The sequence below is a fragment of the Manis javanica genome, chromosome 16 (assembly GCF_040802235.1).
Source record: "Manis javanica isolate MJ-LG chromosome 16, MJ_LKY, whole genome shotgun sequence".
In the NCBI taxonomy this organism is placed as follows: Eukaryota; Metazoa; Chordata; class Mammalia; order Pholidota; family Manidae; genus Manis; species Manis javanica.
Window position 1 is genome coordinate 35870384 of NC_133171.1, and position 21737 is coordinate 35892120.

Consider the following 21737-nt stretch of genomic DNA (forward strand, 5'->3'; position numbering starts at 1 on the left):
AATTACTTAATTACATAAATGCAGTGCTTACTAGTCTAATAATAAATTAAAAATCACAAGGTCATCATTTCCTCTAAGTCAAAACAAGATTAAATCTCTTGGCTCAAATAAATGCTCTAAAATGTAATGCTATATATATATGTGGTATTACATAATTTTTATGAAATATTTCTGTATTAATCTTAGCCATCTTTTTCGTAGTACCTGCTCTAAAAAGCATTAAAAACCCTTTATATCATGATTATCCCTGGTTATATAACTTAATGGGAAAAATATTTTGGTCATTAAATACTGTACCCGAGGGCTTAATTCAATCCTGAAATGCGAGGCTTCGACATTAGCTGTGAGTGAACATCCAACTTATCTAATCAACAAGATTTTTCATAAAATAGAGCAATGTGAATGTGATTATAGAATTGTCAATGTGGTTTTTACTTAAAAACTATGTAACAAGCATCCTTTACTATAGTTCATGTATAATCACATTGGATTTGATAAGAAGTTTCTTCATGAAGACACAGTAAATCAGGCATAAAGAGGTTTAAGTGTGTAAGATAATTGTTAAACAAGTGACATGATGTTACACAGATGAGATTACAACACTTATACAAATACATTTCATGAAAACCTTAAAGACATTCTAACTCCAGCGCTTATAAAGAAATGTAAGATCATAGAAATACGTGGCAAGTGGAAGGGAGTTCTTGTCCCCTTTCTGACTGTACTTATGGTCTAGAAAACAATCCCCTTTGAATTTGGGATAACAGTGAGCTTCACGCCTTTGCACTCCATTTTCTGAGGTACATAAGGTAATAGACCTAAATTAACAGTATTTTCTCTGTTTACATATTGTCTCTGAAAAATTTATTTCTTTGCTTCATGCCATTTGAAAACTAATTGCACATAACCTTTTTTTTTGACTTACAACTTGTAAGAAGTAGAAAAGTTATCCATTGTAAAATTAACTGGAATTGAAAAGCTTTCTAATTGTAATGACCGACTACACATATATTTTTTGAAGTGCAGTTGATTAGTATGATGACTTATATCAAGTCCAAAACACTATGATTATGCCAGTTATTAAAATAATAATAGCCCTCTTCACAGTTTGTATCCATAAGCATCTTTGGGATTGGTCGTTCTGAAAATTAGGGTTATGTATATTCAGACTACATTCTTCAGATTAGATATTTACCTGTGTCTTCAATAAAACAATGTACACTGGGAGTGAAACTTAATATTACTGTGCCCAACACTTTGGCAATTAACTCATCAAGGATTTGTAACAGTTATTTAATATTCAAGAAATGCTCCAAGCCTTGGATAATTTAGAAGTCACTGTCTTAGAAACTGGCAGTCATCTTTTGCCAAGAATGAAGTAAAATATAAAAGTTTTCATGAGTTTGTAGAAATTCAGAAATAATGAAGTTCAAAAGGATTCTATGTCAGATAAAATTATTCTCATCCTAACTGATAACAAAATTTCAGTAACATTAATGACATTGTACATTAAATATTTGAAATATAGCAAAAAAAAGATACATATTCTATGTAGAGCATAAAATAATCGCAACACATTCCTTTCATAAGAAGTGTTCTCATTTGTGTTATTAGCACATAATGAGGTAAGTTGTTGACTCTTTGTTCCACCAGATGGGCAAGTTTTGGGAACACCAGTTTCTTTACCACGTGTCCTAGTAAGGTAGCCATACTAAATCCAGACTTCTGAGAATTCCTGTGCCAACGTGTTGAGAGCAATGTGCATGGTCTATTACTCCATTCCCACAGTTTCTCGTAAGTATTGGTGTTTGTTTTCCTTTCACACAATGATCATTCTTAGAAACGGTCTGCTTCCGCCAAACTTAGCCTTAGTAAGTACCAATAGAATTGGAAATTTGAAAGATTTAGTTAGAAACGGAAGTCATCGAGGCAGCCATAAAGCACACAAGTGCTTTCAGACAGGCCTTCTTCACACGGCACTTGTAACACAGCGGTTGTTTCACAAACCATTATCTCTTTGAGTGAGATGGCACTGAGTGACATTCAATGCTGATGCTCAGCCTCTTCGCCTAGACCTCCAACCAGGCTGACGGTAGTGGTGGTCCCTGTTGTAGATACCTGTGCAGTAAAATACTTTATTTCACATGAGCTAATTAGCAGGTGCCAGGTATTATTTGGAGGTATTATTTGATGCAGTGGTTCTCAAATTTTAAGGTACCTCAGAATCACCTGTAGGACTTGTTAACATACAGATTCCTGGGTACCACACCCAAAGTTTCAGATTCAGCAGATTTGGGATAGAGGGTGGAAATCTGATGTCCAATAAGTTCTCAGATGATCCTGATGTTTCAGGAACTATTCTTCGAGAATCACTGATTTAGAGCAAAGGAACTCTGTCTTATGAGTCTGTCTTCAATGTACAACCACACAAGAGCCACCTCTCTGAGCCACTCACTGGCTCTCTTTTTCCTTCTTAAATGATAAAGAACTAGATACATTAGGGTCTAAGGAATTTAGCTCTTATTATGCTTAGCTATTAAGGCATATTATCAACAATTTTTGAAGTTATCCTCAAACTATTTAAAGTGCTAGCTTCCATCACAACCTGAAAACCGACTCTCAATTCGTGCAGCATAAATTTAAAAAATTCTCAAATGTATAAAGGGTAGAAAGGAGAGACAATATTTTGCTTTCATTATTATTCTTGTAATTAGTGATATAATTTTGATAAACCTCTTATGCAAGGGTACTTTTTGCTTTGAGTAGTGAAAAGCACAAGGCAATCCCAAATGCTAAAGTAGGAAAACAATTTGTGGATAATTTTACTGAATTACTTCTTTCTGAAAGCGATGGGTTGGGAAAAAAGAAAAGAACAAGATGATTTTTATCTTCTATGAAAATTTTTCACAAGTAGTATTCTCCATCTGTTTTGTTTCAATAAAATAAGAACACCTGCTGCTGTAGTCTAATAAGAGCAACCTCTCATGAATATTTCTTGAACTTCAATATTAAAGTGACTCACTGAATCAGAAGAATTTTGCAGAGGAACAAACGTGAAATATTCAATGCTTTGAATCCCAGCTCTCACATTTGTACAAAATATACAATATTCCTACTCATTTGTGTGTGAGTGAAGAACAGTCACCTCCATTCTAACCACCTGGCTCTTAGCTGCAGGCTCGGGTGGAATCTGCTGATATTGACAGTGTCACTGTAATTAACTAGAAACCCCAAGTGACAGCTTTACTGCAATGTCCTGGTGAGGAACTTTGCTCATGCTTCACTGCTTTGCCCATGGTGTCCTAATCTGTTCCCCAGAGAGGACTGCTGCCCTTGCAGACTCCGTGAACACATGTCTCCCTCAGTAGCCTCGAGCTCTTCTGAAGGCACATTTGTATAGATCCCTACCTCACTCCCTAGCACCTAGTACAATGGGTGCTTTCTAGCAAGTATTTGAAGAATGTTTATAAAAACTAAATAAGTACCAATATTTGCCATCAAACCTCCATGGCATTAACCTGTCCAATATGGGGTCCCACTGTGATTCAGTTGTCCATTTTTCTTTGTAAAGTGCCTTCTTCATTTGTTCCAGCATGGCCCACTATGTCATTTTTATCAGTTAGAAGAATATAATACTGTGATTTTATCTATTCTTAAATGCTGAAGTCTTTTCATAGAGATGAAATGATTATGTATTTGTAGTTCCTCCAAAGTTTTTGTTTTAATACAGTCTTACTGGCCATATGTTGAGATGAGAAATGTTAGCAATGATAAGGTTACAAACCTGAGAAAATTGTGTAAATGAGTGACAAAATTAATGGAAAATAAAGGTTAAGAGTGTATATTTTTAAGTAGTTTTTAAAAGGTAGCTTTTTGTTATCTAATATGCTGTAGTGTACATAAATATTCTCTCAGATGTTACATCATGATAGTCTTTGTGGGTTTTTTTTAAACTATAAAGTCAACTAAGAAGTCTGTTGTTAATTCAGAGTTAGTGATTGCTACTTCTTTTAGTAGCCAAAAAGAAAAAAAGAAAAAAAATTAGTGGATAATTTTTAGTAATTCTTTGCAACCAATTTGAAGGTGAAAGATTGAAATAACAATTCAAATTAGAAATGTTCTGACATTTCATTGACACAAATCCTAATGCCTGAAACAAAAAGTGAAATAGCCTGATGTAAGTTCAGTGAAGGTTAGCTTTCTAACAAGTTTAAATCAAAAATTGAGAAATTATTTTAAACTAACTTTTTTTATTTCCAAAGAGCCATAGTTAAAAAAAAAATGGGTCCACAAAGTCATTTTACCTTCATATCTTTAAGATCATAAAATTTCTGTGTACAGATATTTAAAAAAAGGATAGTTTTCCTCAGATATCCCTGTCATATGAATAAACATTCTACCAGTTTTGAAGCGGTCCTGCCCCATTGGCTGCTGGGAGTGTGCTTATGCTGGTGAGCACAACTTGCTCGGAGAGTTTTGATATGTTATCAAAGTTGCTGATCTGTGTGGTCAGAGATTTCCGGCTCTCTGTGCTCGTTCGTCCCCTGGCAAGCCGATCCTCCTGGCGATGGTGAATTCCAAGGCAACAGCAAGAAAATGCAGCTTTAAATTCCTCTCGAAATTTTCCTGGCAAACCAAGGAGCATGGAAGGAAAAAGAATTCCGTGTAAATATGTTCCAACAAATCATGATGAGGGTACAACTGAGTTGCTCCCTTGAGCCAAACTAACAATGAGGTGCAACATTTTGCAAAGAAGGGGGAACCAGGAAAAGGAAAGCATGGTATGGGGAGCTTGGGAGACTCTTGAAACAATAAGGTATTTCCATAAAATAATACGACTGCTTTTCATGTATGATATTTGCACTCTGTTTCATTCTTTCAGAGGCAAACTTTATACATTTGCCAGTGGGGGTTATTTTTAGTTAGATGATGATAAGAAAAGTGATCAACAGTAGGATGCCCAGAGATATTTAATAATTTCAAAATTGATGAAACCTATGTTATATGTAGGTAGCCAAAGCTATACAGAAATTCCCTCTGTGTTATATTTTGAAGAAACTATTCTACTGACACAATTAGTTCAACAAAATATCTGGAACAGTATCTTTAATATCTAGCAGGTTACTAAAGCTTCGTGATCTGCATAAGGTACAACAAAAAAATGGAAGGAAAACTAAACAACTTGAGAAGTTAGTCCTTGTCTTTAAATTACTGATATGAAATTGGAGACATAGGAAAATAAGCAATCACCTTTTGAAGGGTAAATGACAAGATTGGAAATCATCATTTCTTCTCTCTGAATTTCATTTATCAAACTGGGTTATTGAGTGATTAAACGAGAAGATGAATATTCATGGACCTGGGACAATAGCAGGCACATAAAAAGTCCCCAGTGATTATCAACCACGTTCCTTCCCTCACTCTTAGCCTCCATGATAGCACTTTCGTTCTGCGGCTTCAGCTTCAAACACCACCCTCTACAACCTTGTAATAGGTTTTTCCCGCTTAGTACAGGGATCAGGGCTTTACACGTCCCTGCACCCGTGACAACTGCTTCCCCATGACTTTCCGAGCCACGATTCCACATGACCCCTTTTCCCTTCAAAGACAGCAGGTGGGAAGTGACATGTGGTTATCATAGCTCTCCTGTAGCCTTTATTCTGGAGCCTGGGGTTGGATGTGACAGGCAAAGTCATGAAAAGTGGCAACTGAGTACAAAACAAACCTCACATATACATGATTGAATTCCTAGGTGAAAGAAGGCAGAGGTAGAGTATATGCCATGATTATTTTAAAAAGTTATTTAAAATATTTCTAATTGGTTGATTGTCTTTAAAAAAAAACCTATACAACCCAAAAGATTAAAGATGAAGTTGAAGAACACACATACTTTATTAAGTATGCAATAAAATAAATTGCTTATCCTTTCCTATAAAATCGTCATATATTTGGAGAAAGAAATGAAAAAGGAATAGCCAACCAGTTAGAGAAGAAGATGATGTAAAGATGTACCTAGCTGAAACACAATTCTAAGTCAATCAGGCAACATGTTATAAATAGAGCAGTTATTAGTTGGAAAGGTTTTTATAATTATATTGGTCACATAAAGAGATAGATTAAATCAGTTACTGGTATGTGTATGTGAATATCATTTAGCTGTGTTACTTAGGAGAAATACCACTTTTTGTAGTGAGTGAGGAATCTCAAGATAAACCCCAGAGACATTATCCACAAGAGAAATGTAAACACAGAAAAATACCTAAAGGGGAAGATTCCAATTCAGTCTCAATTAGGTAATCTCAATGTTGGCAAAGAAATAATATAGCAAGGCTATTTTATTTCCAGATAAAACTATTTTGCGTTTTTGTAAATCATAATTTTAATGTATGATAAGCAAGGTTCTATGGTTATTCAATTCTCACAATTTTCACTTTCCTTCTATGTCAACATTTCTTCTAAATTTTACGGGGAAAATGACGTAGATAAATTTCTCTGATGACGCAGGTAATGTGTTCCCTCCCATAAGGGGAAAAAAATCTCAAGATAGATTAGGGGGGAAAATGTCATTATACAACAAATAAGCTCTTTATAAAATTCAAGAATGTTTTTTTGAAAACTTCTGGCCATTGACCCCACACCTTTGGCTAGGATAGTGGTTTATATGGAAGAAATAGTTGAAAACTCACCACTGAGAAAATTATAAATAATTGGGTTCGCAGCACTGTTGGCATATACAAGCCAGTGTGAAAAGGTAAACCAGGCGTACACAGTCTCTCTGTCTTCCGTGTGGGTGAACATCCCAAATACTCTGTAGGAAAACAAACAACAACAGGAAATTCAGTGTGATTCTGGAAAGTACCTTTCAAATAATTAAATTCAAGGGTGATCAAAGCCCTGTGTAGAAGGGCGATGAAGGCACTGACCATGGTCAGGTTTAGAGCACTACAGTGGCTTTATTATAACTTCAGTGCCTGAGCACAATCTCTAGGGCACAATTGGTAAATCAAAAGTCAAATCAGGTGAGAGAAGGGTCTTTCTGTCCAGTAAACAGAAAATGTGATAATATTTCTTGTGGGGAAGAGTTCAGAAATTGAGGATCTGTCTATCATCTCCCTTCTTGCATTTTGTTTCTAAATACTATTGCACAATGTTTGCTAATATTCCATTTTTTGTGTGTTGTTTAAAAAGCACTCCCAACTGCAGTCTGTAAGTACTTCTTCTGATTTTCATTTGTGCATTGATCAAAGCACTACATTTCTTCAACTTCATTGCTGAAATTTGGCTTCTGGGACTAGTGAAATTCATTTTCACTAGGCAAAAACTCTGGTACTGTGTTAAAATTCGTAAGTTTTATTATTTTTATTTATTATTCTAAGCTCTGAAAAAAGATTTCACTTTTATATCCTCAAAAGTCATGTTTAAGTTTTCTTCCATATTTAGAAATACCCCATCTATCAAAATCTATTAACTAGGCAATAGCCAGTAACTTGCAAGTACCCAGTAAACTTACAGGCTGAAGATTATAATGCATTTCCTGCCACAGGCTCCATCTTTGATTGTGTCTTTTGTGCCCATGACAGAAATGCATTCCTGCAATAAAATGATGCACTGTGGGGTATGAGAGTTTTATGAAAATACACTGTGGAGTTAAACAACATGCACAAATGGAATTAATAACATCTTATAACTCTCTCCCACAGTTATCTTTGAAGTCCTAGACAAGACAGAATTGCTTTAAAGAAGTTGGTTTTTGATGAATCAGACAAAAAAATTAGGTTTCAAGGAGCAGAATTTAGGAATGTATTTGTAAGAGAAAGAAAACCCAAGTGTAACAGGCAAGGGCAAACAGATAAACATTGGAAGAAGATGGGCGGGGTAATGAGAAAAACACTTTTCAAGGTTATTTAAATTAAAAAAAAAATTTTGTGGAAAAGAGCAGAAGTCGCCAAAAGCTGAAAATATCTTAAGTTTAACATAGACTCCTCCTTAGGAAGCCATTTATTTTTATTGGAAAAGAAGGTATGTCCGAAGAATAAGAGGAATATTATGGACAGGTAGGTATTTGAAACTAGTTAAAGGACAAATGTAGGTGCTAAGCTGTGGGAAATCCAAGTGAGCAGAGAACAGGAAATCTAATTTTCATTGAATTTAGACAGACTAAAATAAAAGTAGAAAAAGGAAAAACGGGAAATTTTATTCAGCATCATACCATGTTTACAAAGTCCTTAAAAGCAGAAAACATCCATCTAGCAAAAGATCATTATAAATTTGGCTGGATTTCTGTAGTCAAAAAAAGTAAGAAAGGAATTATGGAAAGATATGGAGGGCAAAGTAGCTTTCATTGTCTCGTGAGCTGGCATATATCTCAATGTCATAAATGGCTGACCATCGCACACATTTCAGGCTGTGTCTGTAGCAAATAATGAAATAATGTTCCTGAACAAAAGTTCATTTTCCATTTCTTCTTCACTGAAAAAGTCACTAAGCAATCCAGAAGAAGGGCAAACAGAAGCAGAAATCTCTGCAGCTGGTTATACCACCTTGAGTCTGTGTGACCTCAATAAACCTGCCTCTCTCCAGAGTCCCCAGCTGTGAGGAATATGACACTGACTTTGAATCAGAGGAAAGTGGGAGGAGTAATCCTAGTTCAAGTTTGAAGACTATTATAAACAGAGTCACTATTCTCTTGGGATCATGTAGTAGTTAGTCTACATGTAGTAGTTAGAATAATTCCAATAGATAATAATTCCCACCGTCCCTGAATCACTGTGTTGGTCTATTGTTTCAACTTAATAATGTGTCTACTGTGTCATCAATACATACTTTCTCTCACTCAAAAATTTTGTGCTGATTTTTATTAGTATTCATTCTGAACTTGATTCAGTGACTTTAGAGAATGGATTTCTTTCTGTGGAAGCCTTCAAAACATGGTATGTGCCGTGATTCCATTTGTGTGTGTGTGTTCACTAATGTATCTTTAATTATAATTAGGATGCTAACAAAACATTCTTCTCCCTTTTAATCCTTCAGATAGGAGGCTGTCATGATTCTCTGTGTCTGAGGAAAAGTTTTAGAAAATCTGTTTGTTCTGGTGAAAAAAGAACACTGAGCTATAATATAAACGGAGCTTTTTGTATTAGAACTTTTTCTGCATCTAAAGCTTTGCAATTAGTTTGAAGAAGTCAGGGGAACATCTGTTTTCCGTCTGCCATTCAACAGAGAATTCGTACAGCCAGCAGCATTCAGCGCCTGAGCGGTCTAAAAGGCTGTTACCTGGTGGTAACAACACATTGAGTTTTCTGGCCTGACGGTTTAGTTTTTACTTTGACTTAAAAAAAGAAGTTCTTAATTAAGAACCAAGGAAAGACAGATCACTTCTTCAAATAATAGGAGAGCTTTACCTCTTTAGCACATTGAGGATGCTAATTGGTAGATAGCAAATTGCAAACACGAAAAGCACAACCATCAGCATCCGGGCTGTTTTCCGTCTGGCTCGGATCTGCTTTATTTCAGCAGCCACAGCACTAATCCTGGACTTGGTCTGCTGTCCTGGCCCTCGAGGCTGTGAAACAGGCTGTAGGGGCTTCCATTTTCTCTGAACTACAGATGATGTTCCAGGGATCTGAAAGGAGCAGAGGAGACCATTCATTGCTATCTGACTTTGGAAAGTTCCACTTTGCAGAAGTAAATAGAAAGCACAGTAAGGAGACTGTCCCAGAAGCCTTTGATCTGGGAGGTTTGAGGGCCTGATTTTCCTTAGAGTGTTTGCCGAGTTGAGAATGTTTTTGAGTAATAAAGTAGAGTGCCAAGTAGGAGTTTAAGGTGGAAAAAAGAAGTTGAAGCATCACAATTTGTCAAGGTCTGAACAGCTGCAAATGGAAAAGGTATCATTTTATAAAAAGAGAAGTTATACATCCAGTCAATGGAATATTATTCAGCACTAAAAAGAAATGAGCAATTCAGCCATGAAAAACCACAGAAGAAACTTACGTGCATATTACTAAGTGAAAGAAACTACTCTGAAAAGGCTGCATATGACATAATTCCAGCAGTATGAATCCTGGAAAAAACTGTGGAGACAGTGAAAAAGATCAGCATTGCCAGAGTTTGGGAGGTGGTGACTGGGGACTGAGGGGTGAATAGGCAGAAAGCAGATCATTTTAAGGCCGTGAGAACACTGCATGATACTGTAATGATTGTCACAAGTCATTATACATTACACAGTGTGTTTGGCTACATTGTCCAAACCCATAAAATGAATGATGGAACCATAAGGTAAATTGTGGGCTTGGGGAGGTTATGATGTGTCAGTGTAAGTTTACCAGTTGTGACACATGTACCGCTCTGGTGAGGGATGTTGATAATGAGGAGGACATTATATGAGCGGAGGTGAGTGCATAGGGGAAATCTCTGTCCCTTCCACTCAAATTTTCCTGTAAACCTAAAACTGCTCTAAACCAATAAACAAATACCTCTTAACTAAAAGAAGAGAGAAAACAACTGGCAAAGAATTGCTGTAAAAGGATGACAATCATATTGTCTTCTTAAAGAGCAGGAAAAACGGAGAATTGCAGAGGAACCCTGAATGGATTTCTTCATGTGTCAATACTGCCATCTGCTGCTAGACAGAAAGATAGGCTCTAACTCTCAGGCTTGGCCAAAGCAAATCTTTGAATGAACGGAATAAAAAATAAATGAAATATTCTCTGTTGCTTATTATCTGCTGTTATGGAATTACTGGAAACCAGTTCTGCAGTTTGGCCCAGCGCTTCCAAATACACACAAAAACATTGAGAATCCCTTGTGGCCTTACATGAACATTTCAAATAACTGGAATTTGTAACCACCGTTACACAACGTGTACTTTTCCATTTCTTTTCAAAGTTGTTTGATAAAAGCGCAGAGTCCCTCCAACCATAATATTTTCTTAATTACAAGCTCATGAAGATCGACAGGGTTTAGTGAGCAAAACAGTAAAATTCAGCATGTGTAATTTTTTTTATAAAGGAAAACCTGCCAACAAGCACCCTATAGCTGTGCGCTTGTTCTAAGACTCCATATACGTCTTCTATAAAGATTCTCAGCTGTTGCTTTTATATCTGTGCCACATGCCAGGACAGACGGGTGTGCCCTGTGGTCTCACAGAATAAATGTTGGATGGATTCTGTTGCTTTATACATCACAAGAACTCAGTCTGTTTGATAATCGTTAACTTGGGAAAGGCATTTTACTTTGATTTCCACCCAGATGAATAAATAGGATGTTCCTTTTGACCATAATTATTCTCTCTCTCGAAAAGAAGCAAATGAAGCTAATGAAAACTTGCCCTTAAGTAGAGAAACAGTTGATAAATTATTTCTCTTTTGAATCTGTATGTCCTGTCGTGTAGGTTGACCTTTTCCCATGGTGGTGTAGCGGTTGGCCCCACTCAGGCTTCTTATGTGTCTCACTAGTTGGAGGGAGATAGGAGCTGAGAATCCTTCCCTGCTAGTCTCTTTTTCGATAGCCTTCTTTAAAATAATTCAGGAGAAACTGCAATGGATGTTGGAAAGTTCCAGAAGACTTCCAGCAGGAGCAACCCTATAAATGTCTGCTAAATGACCTCAGGCTGTTTTCTAAATGATCTCTGAGAGGGCATTTAAACTTTACAACTCTATTACTGAATGCCCTCCTTAAGGAAAGAAACAGTATCCTGCGTCTGATGCAGAAAGAAAGAGTTCCTATGAAGAGAAACTGCCATAGGGAATATGACAATCCTCCCTGTAATCAGAATTAAAAAACAAACAAAAAAGCAGTGATAATATCCTCTTTAGATGATGATTTGCATAAGGACAGAAGATGTTTAATCCTGTACTTATCTTGAGGAGACATGCAAGTCCCCATTGATAACTTGTTTGTGCCCAGAGAAAGTCCTAAAAATAGAAACTACTGATCTTCACTGAACCTCAGGAATTATGCATAATCTTGAGTCATCATTAGTATAGTCCTAAAAGTAGATTATTGGAAATCCCAGTTAATAGCCGGACCTTGACACCTGCCTGTCTTGTGTATTTATGAACAGGATGAAGTCAGAAGCAAAAGGCAAACATGCTGCAGACATTAAAAGGGGAATGAGAGAATATAATGAGCAACCAGTAAATTTGAGAACTTAAAAGAAATGGATAAATACCTTGAAAAACAAAGATTATTAAAACCAACACTATCATTACAAACCTTGCTAGATAGATTCTTAATGAATGCAATCAAACAGTAAAGAATAAAAATTACCAATTTTATTCAGGCTCTGAAATTCAAAGAAATGTTAATGCTTTCCAACTAATTTTATGAGACCATACTTAAATTAATAATCAGACATGACAACAGAGAAAACCACTGACAGAAGTAGATTTTCTTCATGAATGGAGATGAAAACCTCCTTAAAAATATATTATCAAATCAAATCCAGCAAAAAAAAAAAGATAATAGATTTTGCTGAATAAATCCATCAGATTTATTCCAGCAATGCAGTTTGGTTTAACATTTAAAATCAATCAATGTCATTTACCATATTAGCAGAATAAAAGACAAAAAATATGACCATCTCAATAGATAAAGGAAAAGCATTGGAAAACTCGACACTCTTTCATGATAAAACTCTAGTAATAGAAGGAAACTTTCTTAAAAGGCTTTAGCTATCATCCTATGGAGGTCTTAGCCAGAACGAGACAAGAAAAAGAGATAAAAGGCATATAGAGTCTACTGAGAAAACATTATTGCTTAGAAGATTCCTAAGGAATCTACAAGAAGCCACTAGAACTATTACATGGATTTAACAGTAGGCAGGACCCTAAATCAGTAAGCAAAAAATAACTGTACTTCTATATATTAGCAGTAAGCAATTGGAAAATGAAATTTCAAAAAACACAAGTTTTGATAGCAAAAACTTGTATTCTTATTCTTTAAAAAACTATGGACAAAATATATGTGCAGAAAATTATGAAAACTGCTTAGCATTTTTAAAGAACTACATAAATGAAGAGATACATCAAGTCATGGATTAGAAAACAATATTGTTAATATGTCAATTCTCCCTCAATTTATCTATAGATTCAGTGCAATCAATCCCATTTAGAACAGCAGCAATCTTTTCATAGAAACACTGCTTTTTAAAACTTTAATGAAAACGGAAAGGACCTGGGATAGCCAAATCAATTTTAAAAATGAACAAAGTTGGAGGAATCATATCATCTGATTTTGAGGTTTATAATAAAGCTATATACATAATGTGTACGTATGTATATGTATGACTGTGTGTAGCAGAGAGGAAAGAGGACCAGCCTGATTTGTACAATTTGCAAGTAACCTCACTTAAAAAGAGCTTGGGAAAGAGATCACCTAAGAAAATGGTATGGAGTTATGCAAGGACCTAGCAAAGAGCCATTTCATGGCCAGGAAGAAAGGCTGAGTGATTCAAAGGAAAGAGGAGCAGAGAGACAGATCCGAGGGTCCTTGGAAAGGGAGGATGCGCACAGTGAAGCCATGAGCAACATTCCTCTATGCTGGCGAACGATCAAGCAAGAAGCCTTTAGGAAAATATTTTTTGGAAATCATTAGTGATTTTAATGAGAGCTGATGCCATGTAGTGATGAGACTTCGACAGAATGAAGTGGGTTGAGAAGTCATTGGGGGTGGGAAGCGGGGAGTGGGGTGGAAAAGGAGCCCATAAACGGACGTGTCAAGAATGTCAGCGAGGAGAAGGAGCCAAGTGTGAAATCGCAGCCGGAAGGGTCTGAGAGTTTGGATGACGCTCTTTTCTTAGTACATACGTAACAAATGCCTGCTGCAGGGAGACTTCGTTACTAACCACGTTTGTTAACTCGTTACCCATATTCCATAATAAAGAGCAATTGGTACTTGGTAGGCGCTGTCTCATTTGAAACAATTATCTCCTTGTATTTCTTTGTCTGTCAGGGACAACGGGGCTTGTTCGTGTTCCTTACATCCAGTGCCCTTTGAGGGTGATTGTGCTCCCAGACCAGCAGACTTTTTTCCATTTAACTCTACGACTTCTTGACAATTTTTTTTTTGACTGTGGCACTGGTCTTTTAGAGTTTTGAGGCACATGCTAAGATTTTACGATGAAGTTCATAAATATTTTCTTTGTCCTATCTCTTGACTTCATTATCACAATAAATCACTCTACTTTCAAATTCTACAGATAGCCCTTACGACTATACTGCTATTTCCGATCCTCTTCCCACAGCCACAGCCCCATACCTCCTGTCCTTTGTCCACCCCCAGATCTGCTGTCTCTCTCCGTGATTGCATCATAGTCAATTACCGCGTCTCTGTAGAAATTGGTGTCCCCTCTTCTTACTGGGATTCAGTAAATAGTTGTCACTGAATAGGCCCTCTCATGCTTCTGGACTTCTATGGACCTTAAAAGCTTTAGTCACAAATAACCTGTGGCTAGTTCCCATTGTATACTCTTATTACAAAGTCATGTCAAGCTGTGTGTTTAACCTTTTTCCCTTCCCTACAGTTTCAGCAGAAGAATTTTCTAAAAGATATTCCTTCCATTTTCAATTTCTTTTTAATTTTTAAAAACCTGTCACATTTTGGTCTTTCTTCTTTAAAAACAGATTTGCTGAGCTATAATTTACATACCATAAATTAATCCTTTAAGGGATACAATTAAGTGGTGTTTGGTGTATTCACAGAGTTGTGCAATTTTCACACCATCACTAACTCCAGAATATTTTCATTACCCCAAAATGAAACTTCAAACCCATTAGCAATCATTCTGCATTACCGTGTCCTACCGTACTTGCCAACCATAAATTTTTCTGGCTCTAAATTTGTGTATATTCTATATTATTTAACACAAACAGAATCATACCGTATGTAGTCTTTCGTCTCTGGCTTTTTTCATTTAACAATGTTTCCAAGGTTCGTCCTTGTATCAATACTTCATTCCTTTTAGAGCTGGATAATATTTTGTTGTATACAAATACCACTATCAATTCATCCATTGATGGACATTTGAGTTTTATTCACTTTTTTGGCTACTTCGTGTAATGCCACCATGAACTGCCATGTGTAAGTTTTTGTATGGACGTACCTTTCCATTCCCTCAAATATATATATAATTTAATTCTTTGAGACTATGAGGAACTGCTAAACTCTTTTTCAAATAAGCTCCATCATTTTCCATTCCTACCAGCAATGTATGAGGTTTCTGACTTCTCCACATCCTCACCAATAATTATTACTGTCTCTCTTTTTAAAAAAATTATTTCAACCATTCTATTGAGTATGAAAATGTATCTCATTGTGGTTTTGATTTGCATTTCCCTAAAACTAATTCTGCTGGGCATTTTTTTATGTGCTTTTGGCCATTTTTATACCTTCTTGGGAGGAATATTCATTCAAATCTTTACCCAATTTTAATAAGTTATTTCTTATTATTGTTGAATCATGAGTTCTTTATATATTTTGGATACAAGTCCTTTATCAGATGAATGATTTGCAAATATTTTCTCTCATTCTGCCTTTTCACTTTTTATACTTTGAAGCATAAAGTTTTTATTTCAATAGCATCCAATTTATCTTTATTTTTTCATTTTTTTGCTTGTGATTTTGGTGTCATATTTAAGAAAATATGACCCAAATGAAGACCATAATGATATGCGACCATGGTCACAAAATGAATGCATTTTCTTCTAAGAATTCTGTGGTACAGATGGCCCCAACATACAATATTTCAACTTACAAGTTTTTAGTTTTACAGTGGTGCAAAAGCAGTATGCATTCTGTAAAAACTATACATCCAGTTTTGAATTTTGATCTTTTCCAGGCTAGCAATAGGTGGTGTGATACTCTCTTGTGATGCTGGGTAAATAACTGATACACTTAGAACCATTCTGAACATGTACAATTGATTCTGGTTTTCACTTTCGGTATAGTATTCAATAAATTACATGAGATATTCAACATTTTATTATAAGATAGGCTTTGTATTAGATGATTTTGGCCCAAATGTAGGCTAATGTAAGTGTTCTGAGCACATTTAAGCTAGGCTAGGCTAAGTTACGATATTTGGTATGCTAGGTGTGTTAAATGCATTTTCAATTTACAATATTTTCAATTTATATAGGTTTATTGGGATATAACCCCACCATAAATCAAGTAAAATCTGTATTAGCTCTTATCTTTAAGTCTACAACTCATTTTATATTAAATTTGATATATTGTTGAAATGCAGTCCAACTCCATTCTTTTGCATATGTTATAGATACAGTTGTCCAAGCACTATTGTTGACAAGACTATAATTTTTCCCCCATTGAATTAGGTTGGCACCCTTGCCAAAAATCAATTAACCTATAAATATAAAGGTTCATTTGTGGACTTCTGAATTCTATTTCATAATGTATATGACTATCTGTATATAAATACCACACTATATTTATTATTTTAGCTTTATAATAAGATTTACTGTTGAGAAATGAGCCTTCCAACTTTTTTTTTTTTGAAGGTTACTTTGGTGTTCTCTGCCTCTTGCATTTCATATTAATTTTAGTATCAGTGTAACCATTTGTGCCAAAAAAAACACCACCAAAACACCAAAAAACAAAAAAGACAGCTGGGATTTTGGTAGGGATTGTGTTTAATCTATAGGTGAATTTGGGGAATTTTTCTATCTTAATAATATTAAACATTCCAATCCATGAACATGGAATGTCTTTTTATTTATATAATTATTTTTTAAGTTTTAAATATTTTGTAGTTATAAATATATAAATCATGCACTTCTGTTATTAAATCTGTTCCTAAGTGTTTTATTCTTTTTGGCACTATTTTAAATGGAATTATTTTTTTAATTTCATTTTTCAGTGTTCTTTGCTAGTGTAAAGAAATGAAATTGACTTTTGTCTATCAATCTTTTATTTTGGAAACTTGTTGAACTTGTTCATTAATTCTAATATTTTTTATATGTGGATTCTTAGTATTTTCTATTATACAAGATAAAATAATCTACAAATAGAAATAGTTTACTTCTTACTTTCCAAGATTGATGCCTTTTATTTATTATTATTATTATTATTATTATTATTATTATTATTAATTATTATTATTTCTTGACTAATTGATCTGGATAGAATCTAGTTTCATTCAATACTGAATAGAAGTGATAAGAGCAGACATCCTGTCTTGTTCCTGATCTTAGCAGGGAAATACTCAGTCTTCTTTCACTACTAAGTACAATGTTAGCTGTGGGGGTTTTATAAATACCCTTTATCAGATTGAAGAAGTTCCTTCTTATTTCTAGTTGATTATCTTGAAAGGGTATTGTATTTTGTTAAATACTATGTTGCATCTATTGAGATGATTGTGTTTTTGTCTTTTATTCTATTACATTAACTGATTTTCATATGTGAAACTCACATTGGATTGCTGAACATTTGATCATTATGCATAACCCTTTTTATATTTTAGATTTGGTTTTGTAAGATTATGTTGAGTATTTTAACATCTATATTCTTAAGTATATTCGTCTGTAGTTATCTTGTGATGTCTTTGTTTATTTTTAATATCAGAGCAATTTTGGCTTCAGGAAATGAGGTGGGGACTGTATCCTCCTGTTCCATTTTTGGAAGATTTTATGAAGGCTTGCTATTAATTCTTCTGTAAACCTTTGGTAAAATTCAATGGTGAAGCCACCTGGAATTTTCTCTGTGTAGAGTTTCTTTATTACTAATTCAATCTCTTTACTTGAAATAGATCTATTCATATTTTCTAATGTATGAATTAGTCAGTTTCAATAGTTTGTATCTCTGAATTTGTCCATTTTACCAACATTATCTAATTTTTAAGCAGCCAGTTGTTCACAGTATTCCCTTATTTTTTTACTCCTTATTTTTGTAATACTCATGGCACTGTCCCTGTTTCACTTCTGATTTTAGTGACTTGACTTGACTTCTTTTATTTTCCTTGGCTAATTTAAGTAAAAATAGGTTATTATCTTTGATTTTTTTTCAGAGCCAACTTTTAGATTCATTGACTTTTTTCCAATTTAATATTTCATTTATTTAAATGTTAATCTTTATTATTTCCTTCCTACTATTTGCTTTGCTTTTAAAACTTTTCTGTAGTTTCTAATTTCTTAAGGTAGAATGTTAGTTTATTTATTTGAGAACTTTCTTGAGCATAAGTGTCTGCAGTCATCAATTTCCCTCCAAGCACTTCTTTTGCTACATTTAATAAGTTTTGTTATATTGTGTTTTTATTCTAATTCATTTCAAAGTATTTTCTAATTTTTTTATTTCTTTTTTTTTTTTTTACCTATAGGTTATTTAAAAGTATAAAGTTTAAATTTCGTATATTTGTGAATTTTCCAATTTTCTTTCTACTGTTAATTTAGAATGTAATTCCAATTAGTAGAAAAATGTACTTTTAAAAATGATCTCAGTTGTCTTAAGTGTTTTGTGGCTTGCTTTATGACCTGTCATATGATCTAGCCTGGAGAAGATTCCACGCACACTTGGGATGAATATGCATTCTGCTGTTTTTGATGGAGTGTTCTATAGATACGTTAAGTCTAATTGGTTGATAGTTTTGTTGAAATCTTCTATTTCCTCGTTAACCTTCCTCATTTTTCTATCTATTACTGAAAAAGAATATTGAAGTTTTCAATTATTATTTTAAATTGTTTATTTCTCCCCCAATTCAGTTAGTTTTTGCTTCATGTATTGTGGGTTTCAGTGGCTAAGTGCATATAAGTTTATAATTTTTATATCTTCTTGATGGATTGACTTAGCATTAAGAACTATTCCTCTTTATGGATCGTAACACTTTCTCTTTAAGTTTCTTTTGTCTAATATTACTATATCTACTCTAGATTTATTTTGGTTACTTTTCAGATGGCATATCTCTTTCCATTATTTACCTTTAACCTATTTGTGTCTTTGAATATGAGAGGTATCTTTTGTACATAGCATAAAGTTGTATGATTTTTCTTTTTTTTAACTTCTTTAATCTATTCTGCCAATCTCTGGAGTGTTTCATTCATTTACAATTAATGTAATTATTGAAGAGATATAATTTACATCTGTCATTTTACTATTTGTTTCTACATATATTATGTGCACTTTTTCCTCTATCTCTTCACTACTGTTTTATTTTGTGTTAAACAGATATTTGCTAGTGTAAAACTTTTAATTAGCTTATTGTTTTTTCCACTACATTTTTTCTGAATTATTTTCTTAGTGGTTGCCCTGAGAATTACAATTAACAACTTAAACAATCCATTTGTATTAATGCCAACTTAATTTCAAAAATGTATAAAAACTTTGCTCCATTCTAGCTTCATTTCCTTTGAATTACATCTTTATATATTATAAGCTGAATCTTCAGTTTTATAATTATTGCTTAATACTGTTATCTCTCAAGCCAAATAGAAGAAAAGAATTACAAACAAAAAATACACTTATACTATCGTTTATATTTATCTACATGGCTACCACCACCAGTACTATTTATTTCTCTGTATGGATTTGAGTTACTGCCTGTTGATTCTGTTTCTGCTACTACCATTTGTGGTCTATTTCCTTACACTAGATTGACTTGTCATCATCTAATATTAATTATTTTAAGTTATTTTGGAAGAATGTTGAAGAACAAAGGGAAAGTAGGAGAGACTGTGAAAGAAATTGGAACCAGAATGTCCTTTAAAGTTACAGTCCTTGGAAAGCTGAAATTTACTTCCAGATTCATGTATCAATTACAGTTCACCCCCATTTTCTCACACAGTACCATACATATAGTAGGTGCTTGATAAATATTTGTAGACTTAATCAACATAAAGTTGCATGATTATTAAGATGGAATCAAATTATCTGAGGGCTAGAACTAGAAAGAATGGTGATAGATACACATTCTCTAAGATTAGGCAGATCTTCAAAAGAGTTTTAGAGAAGAGTCTAGGATATCCAGTCTGAGTGAGTTCTCTGAGTCACATTGTCAGAGAAAGAGAATTTAAGTCATTGATTATAGCAAAGCACTGGATAATTAATTTAAATGAGGCTTAAATTTCTCCAGAAAGTCAGATAAGGATACACACTTTATTCACTAATAACCTTACACTCACAAATTCCACACACCTCTATAGTTTTAAACAAATAGGACAGGCCCTCCATTTGTCGGCTCACTTAATATAGTCTGTAGCACACATAATGCTTTGGAACTCTGTTTATGGGCATTAACAGTTGGAAACTGAGAGTTGCTCAAGCAGAATTCTACACAATCATCCATGTGGGGTTAATTTACTTTACTGTGGCTGCTAAAGTGAGCTCAGCTGAACTTGGCATTTTCTATTCCAATCTGTTTGTAAATGTTTTTAGTTTCACAGCCCAAGCACTTTACTGCAAATCTTCTCGATCATGTGGCTTGTACTAACCAGGACAATTCATCAAAAGAAAGTGTATTATTTTTAAACCTGCAATAGAATTTTGAATTCACTGTAGAGTTTGGGAAATGGAAAACCATAAGCCGAAATCATGGAGAAGTAAACTGGTTAGGGTTTGGTAATTATCTAATTATTTAACAAATATATTTTGAATACTTTCTTTTGCAAAGTACCACTTTAAGCGTTGGGGATATAAGGATGAACAAGACAGATTTATGTACCCCCCCCAGAAGCTTTAAAGTTATGTCAATCTGTAAAATAAATGAATAAGCAAATACAAATACCTATCATATAATGCATACTAACTAGTAAGAATACAGAAGTAGGGAATGCTCTTTATACTGAGCATTCCTAGTCAAAATTTTCAAACTATATCTAAAATGTCCTTATCATACATGATCATTAATTGCTTTTTCCTTAAAGTTTTCAAATTCTAATTTTTCTATGATTTTTATAGAAAAGCATAATAATATTATTTAAAAGTACCATGAGAGAAATCTATTTAAGAAAGTAGTAACAAACACCAATCCATCACATGTTTGTCATTTTAGAAATATAAGCAGGATTAGTTGAAAGGCTAGAGTTCATTGAGTAACAGCACATAATATTAAGGTATTTTATTTAATGTATGATTTCTATGCTCTAGGCACTTGAATTAATTCATCTAATAAGTATAACAAACTTGTGAGATAGATGCTATATGATGCCACTTTAAAGATGATGAGAGACACAGAAATTTAAGTAATTGATAAAATTAATGTATTTATTAAGTTGCAGAGCTGTCTGGACCTTGACTCTGTGTTTTGGACTTTGCTGTACTATATAATTCATGATTATTTACTCCACAGCTTGCACGAAGATCCCCATTGCCCTTAGACTTGCAGTGCCTTCCTGTGAGAGTGGGATAGTTCCCTTCTTCACGGTCAAGCTTAACCACATGACTTATTTTGGCCAATGAGAAGTGAAGAGACAACATGCCAGTTCAAAGCAGAAATTCAAAGAGATACTACATATTTATCCCAGTGTTCTTGCCCTTTCCCTCTGTCCCAGAACAGCATGTCCCAGCCAGTGCTGTTCCTTCAGACTGAATTCTGGAACGAGAGGACAGGAAAAGCCGCAGCCTATCCTCACCATTCACATGGAACATGAGAGGGAAAAACTGTTGTTGCAAGCCACATATTTTGGGGTGGTCTTTTCACAGCAGAATGAGCTGGCTAGCAAAAAACTGACTAGTATGATAACAGCTACCAAGAAGGGAGATGCAAAAGTAACAAACACACTAAAATCTGTGGC

At 34.4% G+C, this 21737-nt stretch overlaps 1 protein-coding gene across 1 annotated transcript in view; it reads right to left on the reverse strand.

Annotated features, from left to right (window-relative positions):
* The window catches only part of HCRTR2 (hypocretin receptor 2), a 103957-nt gene continuing 82220 nt past the window's right edge, over nt 1–21737 (reverse strand). Inside the window, exons 5-7 of the mRNA XM_037020817.2 lie at nt 9402–9622; nt 6687–6808; nt 1–4626 (exon numbers count right to left, since the gene is read on the reverse strand). Coding sequence (XP_036876712.1) covers nt 4397–4626; nt 6687–6808; nt 9402–9622 — 573 coding nt within the window. The 3' untranslated portion in view covers nt 1–4396. The remainder of the gene's footprint in view (nt 4627–6686; nt 6809–9401; nt 9623–21737) is intronic.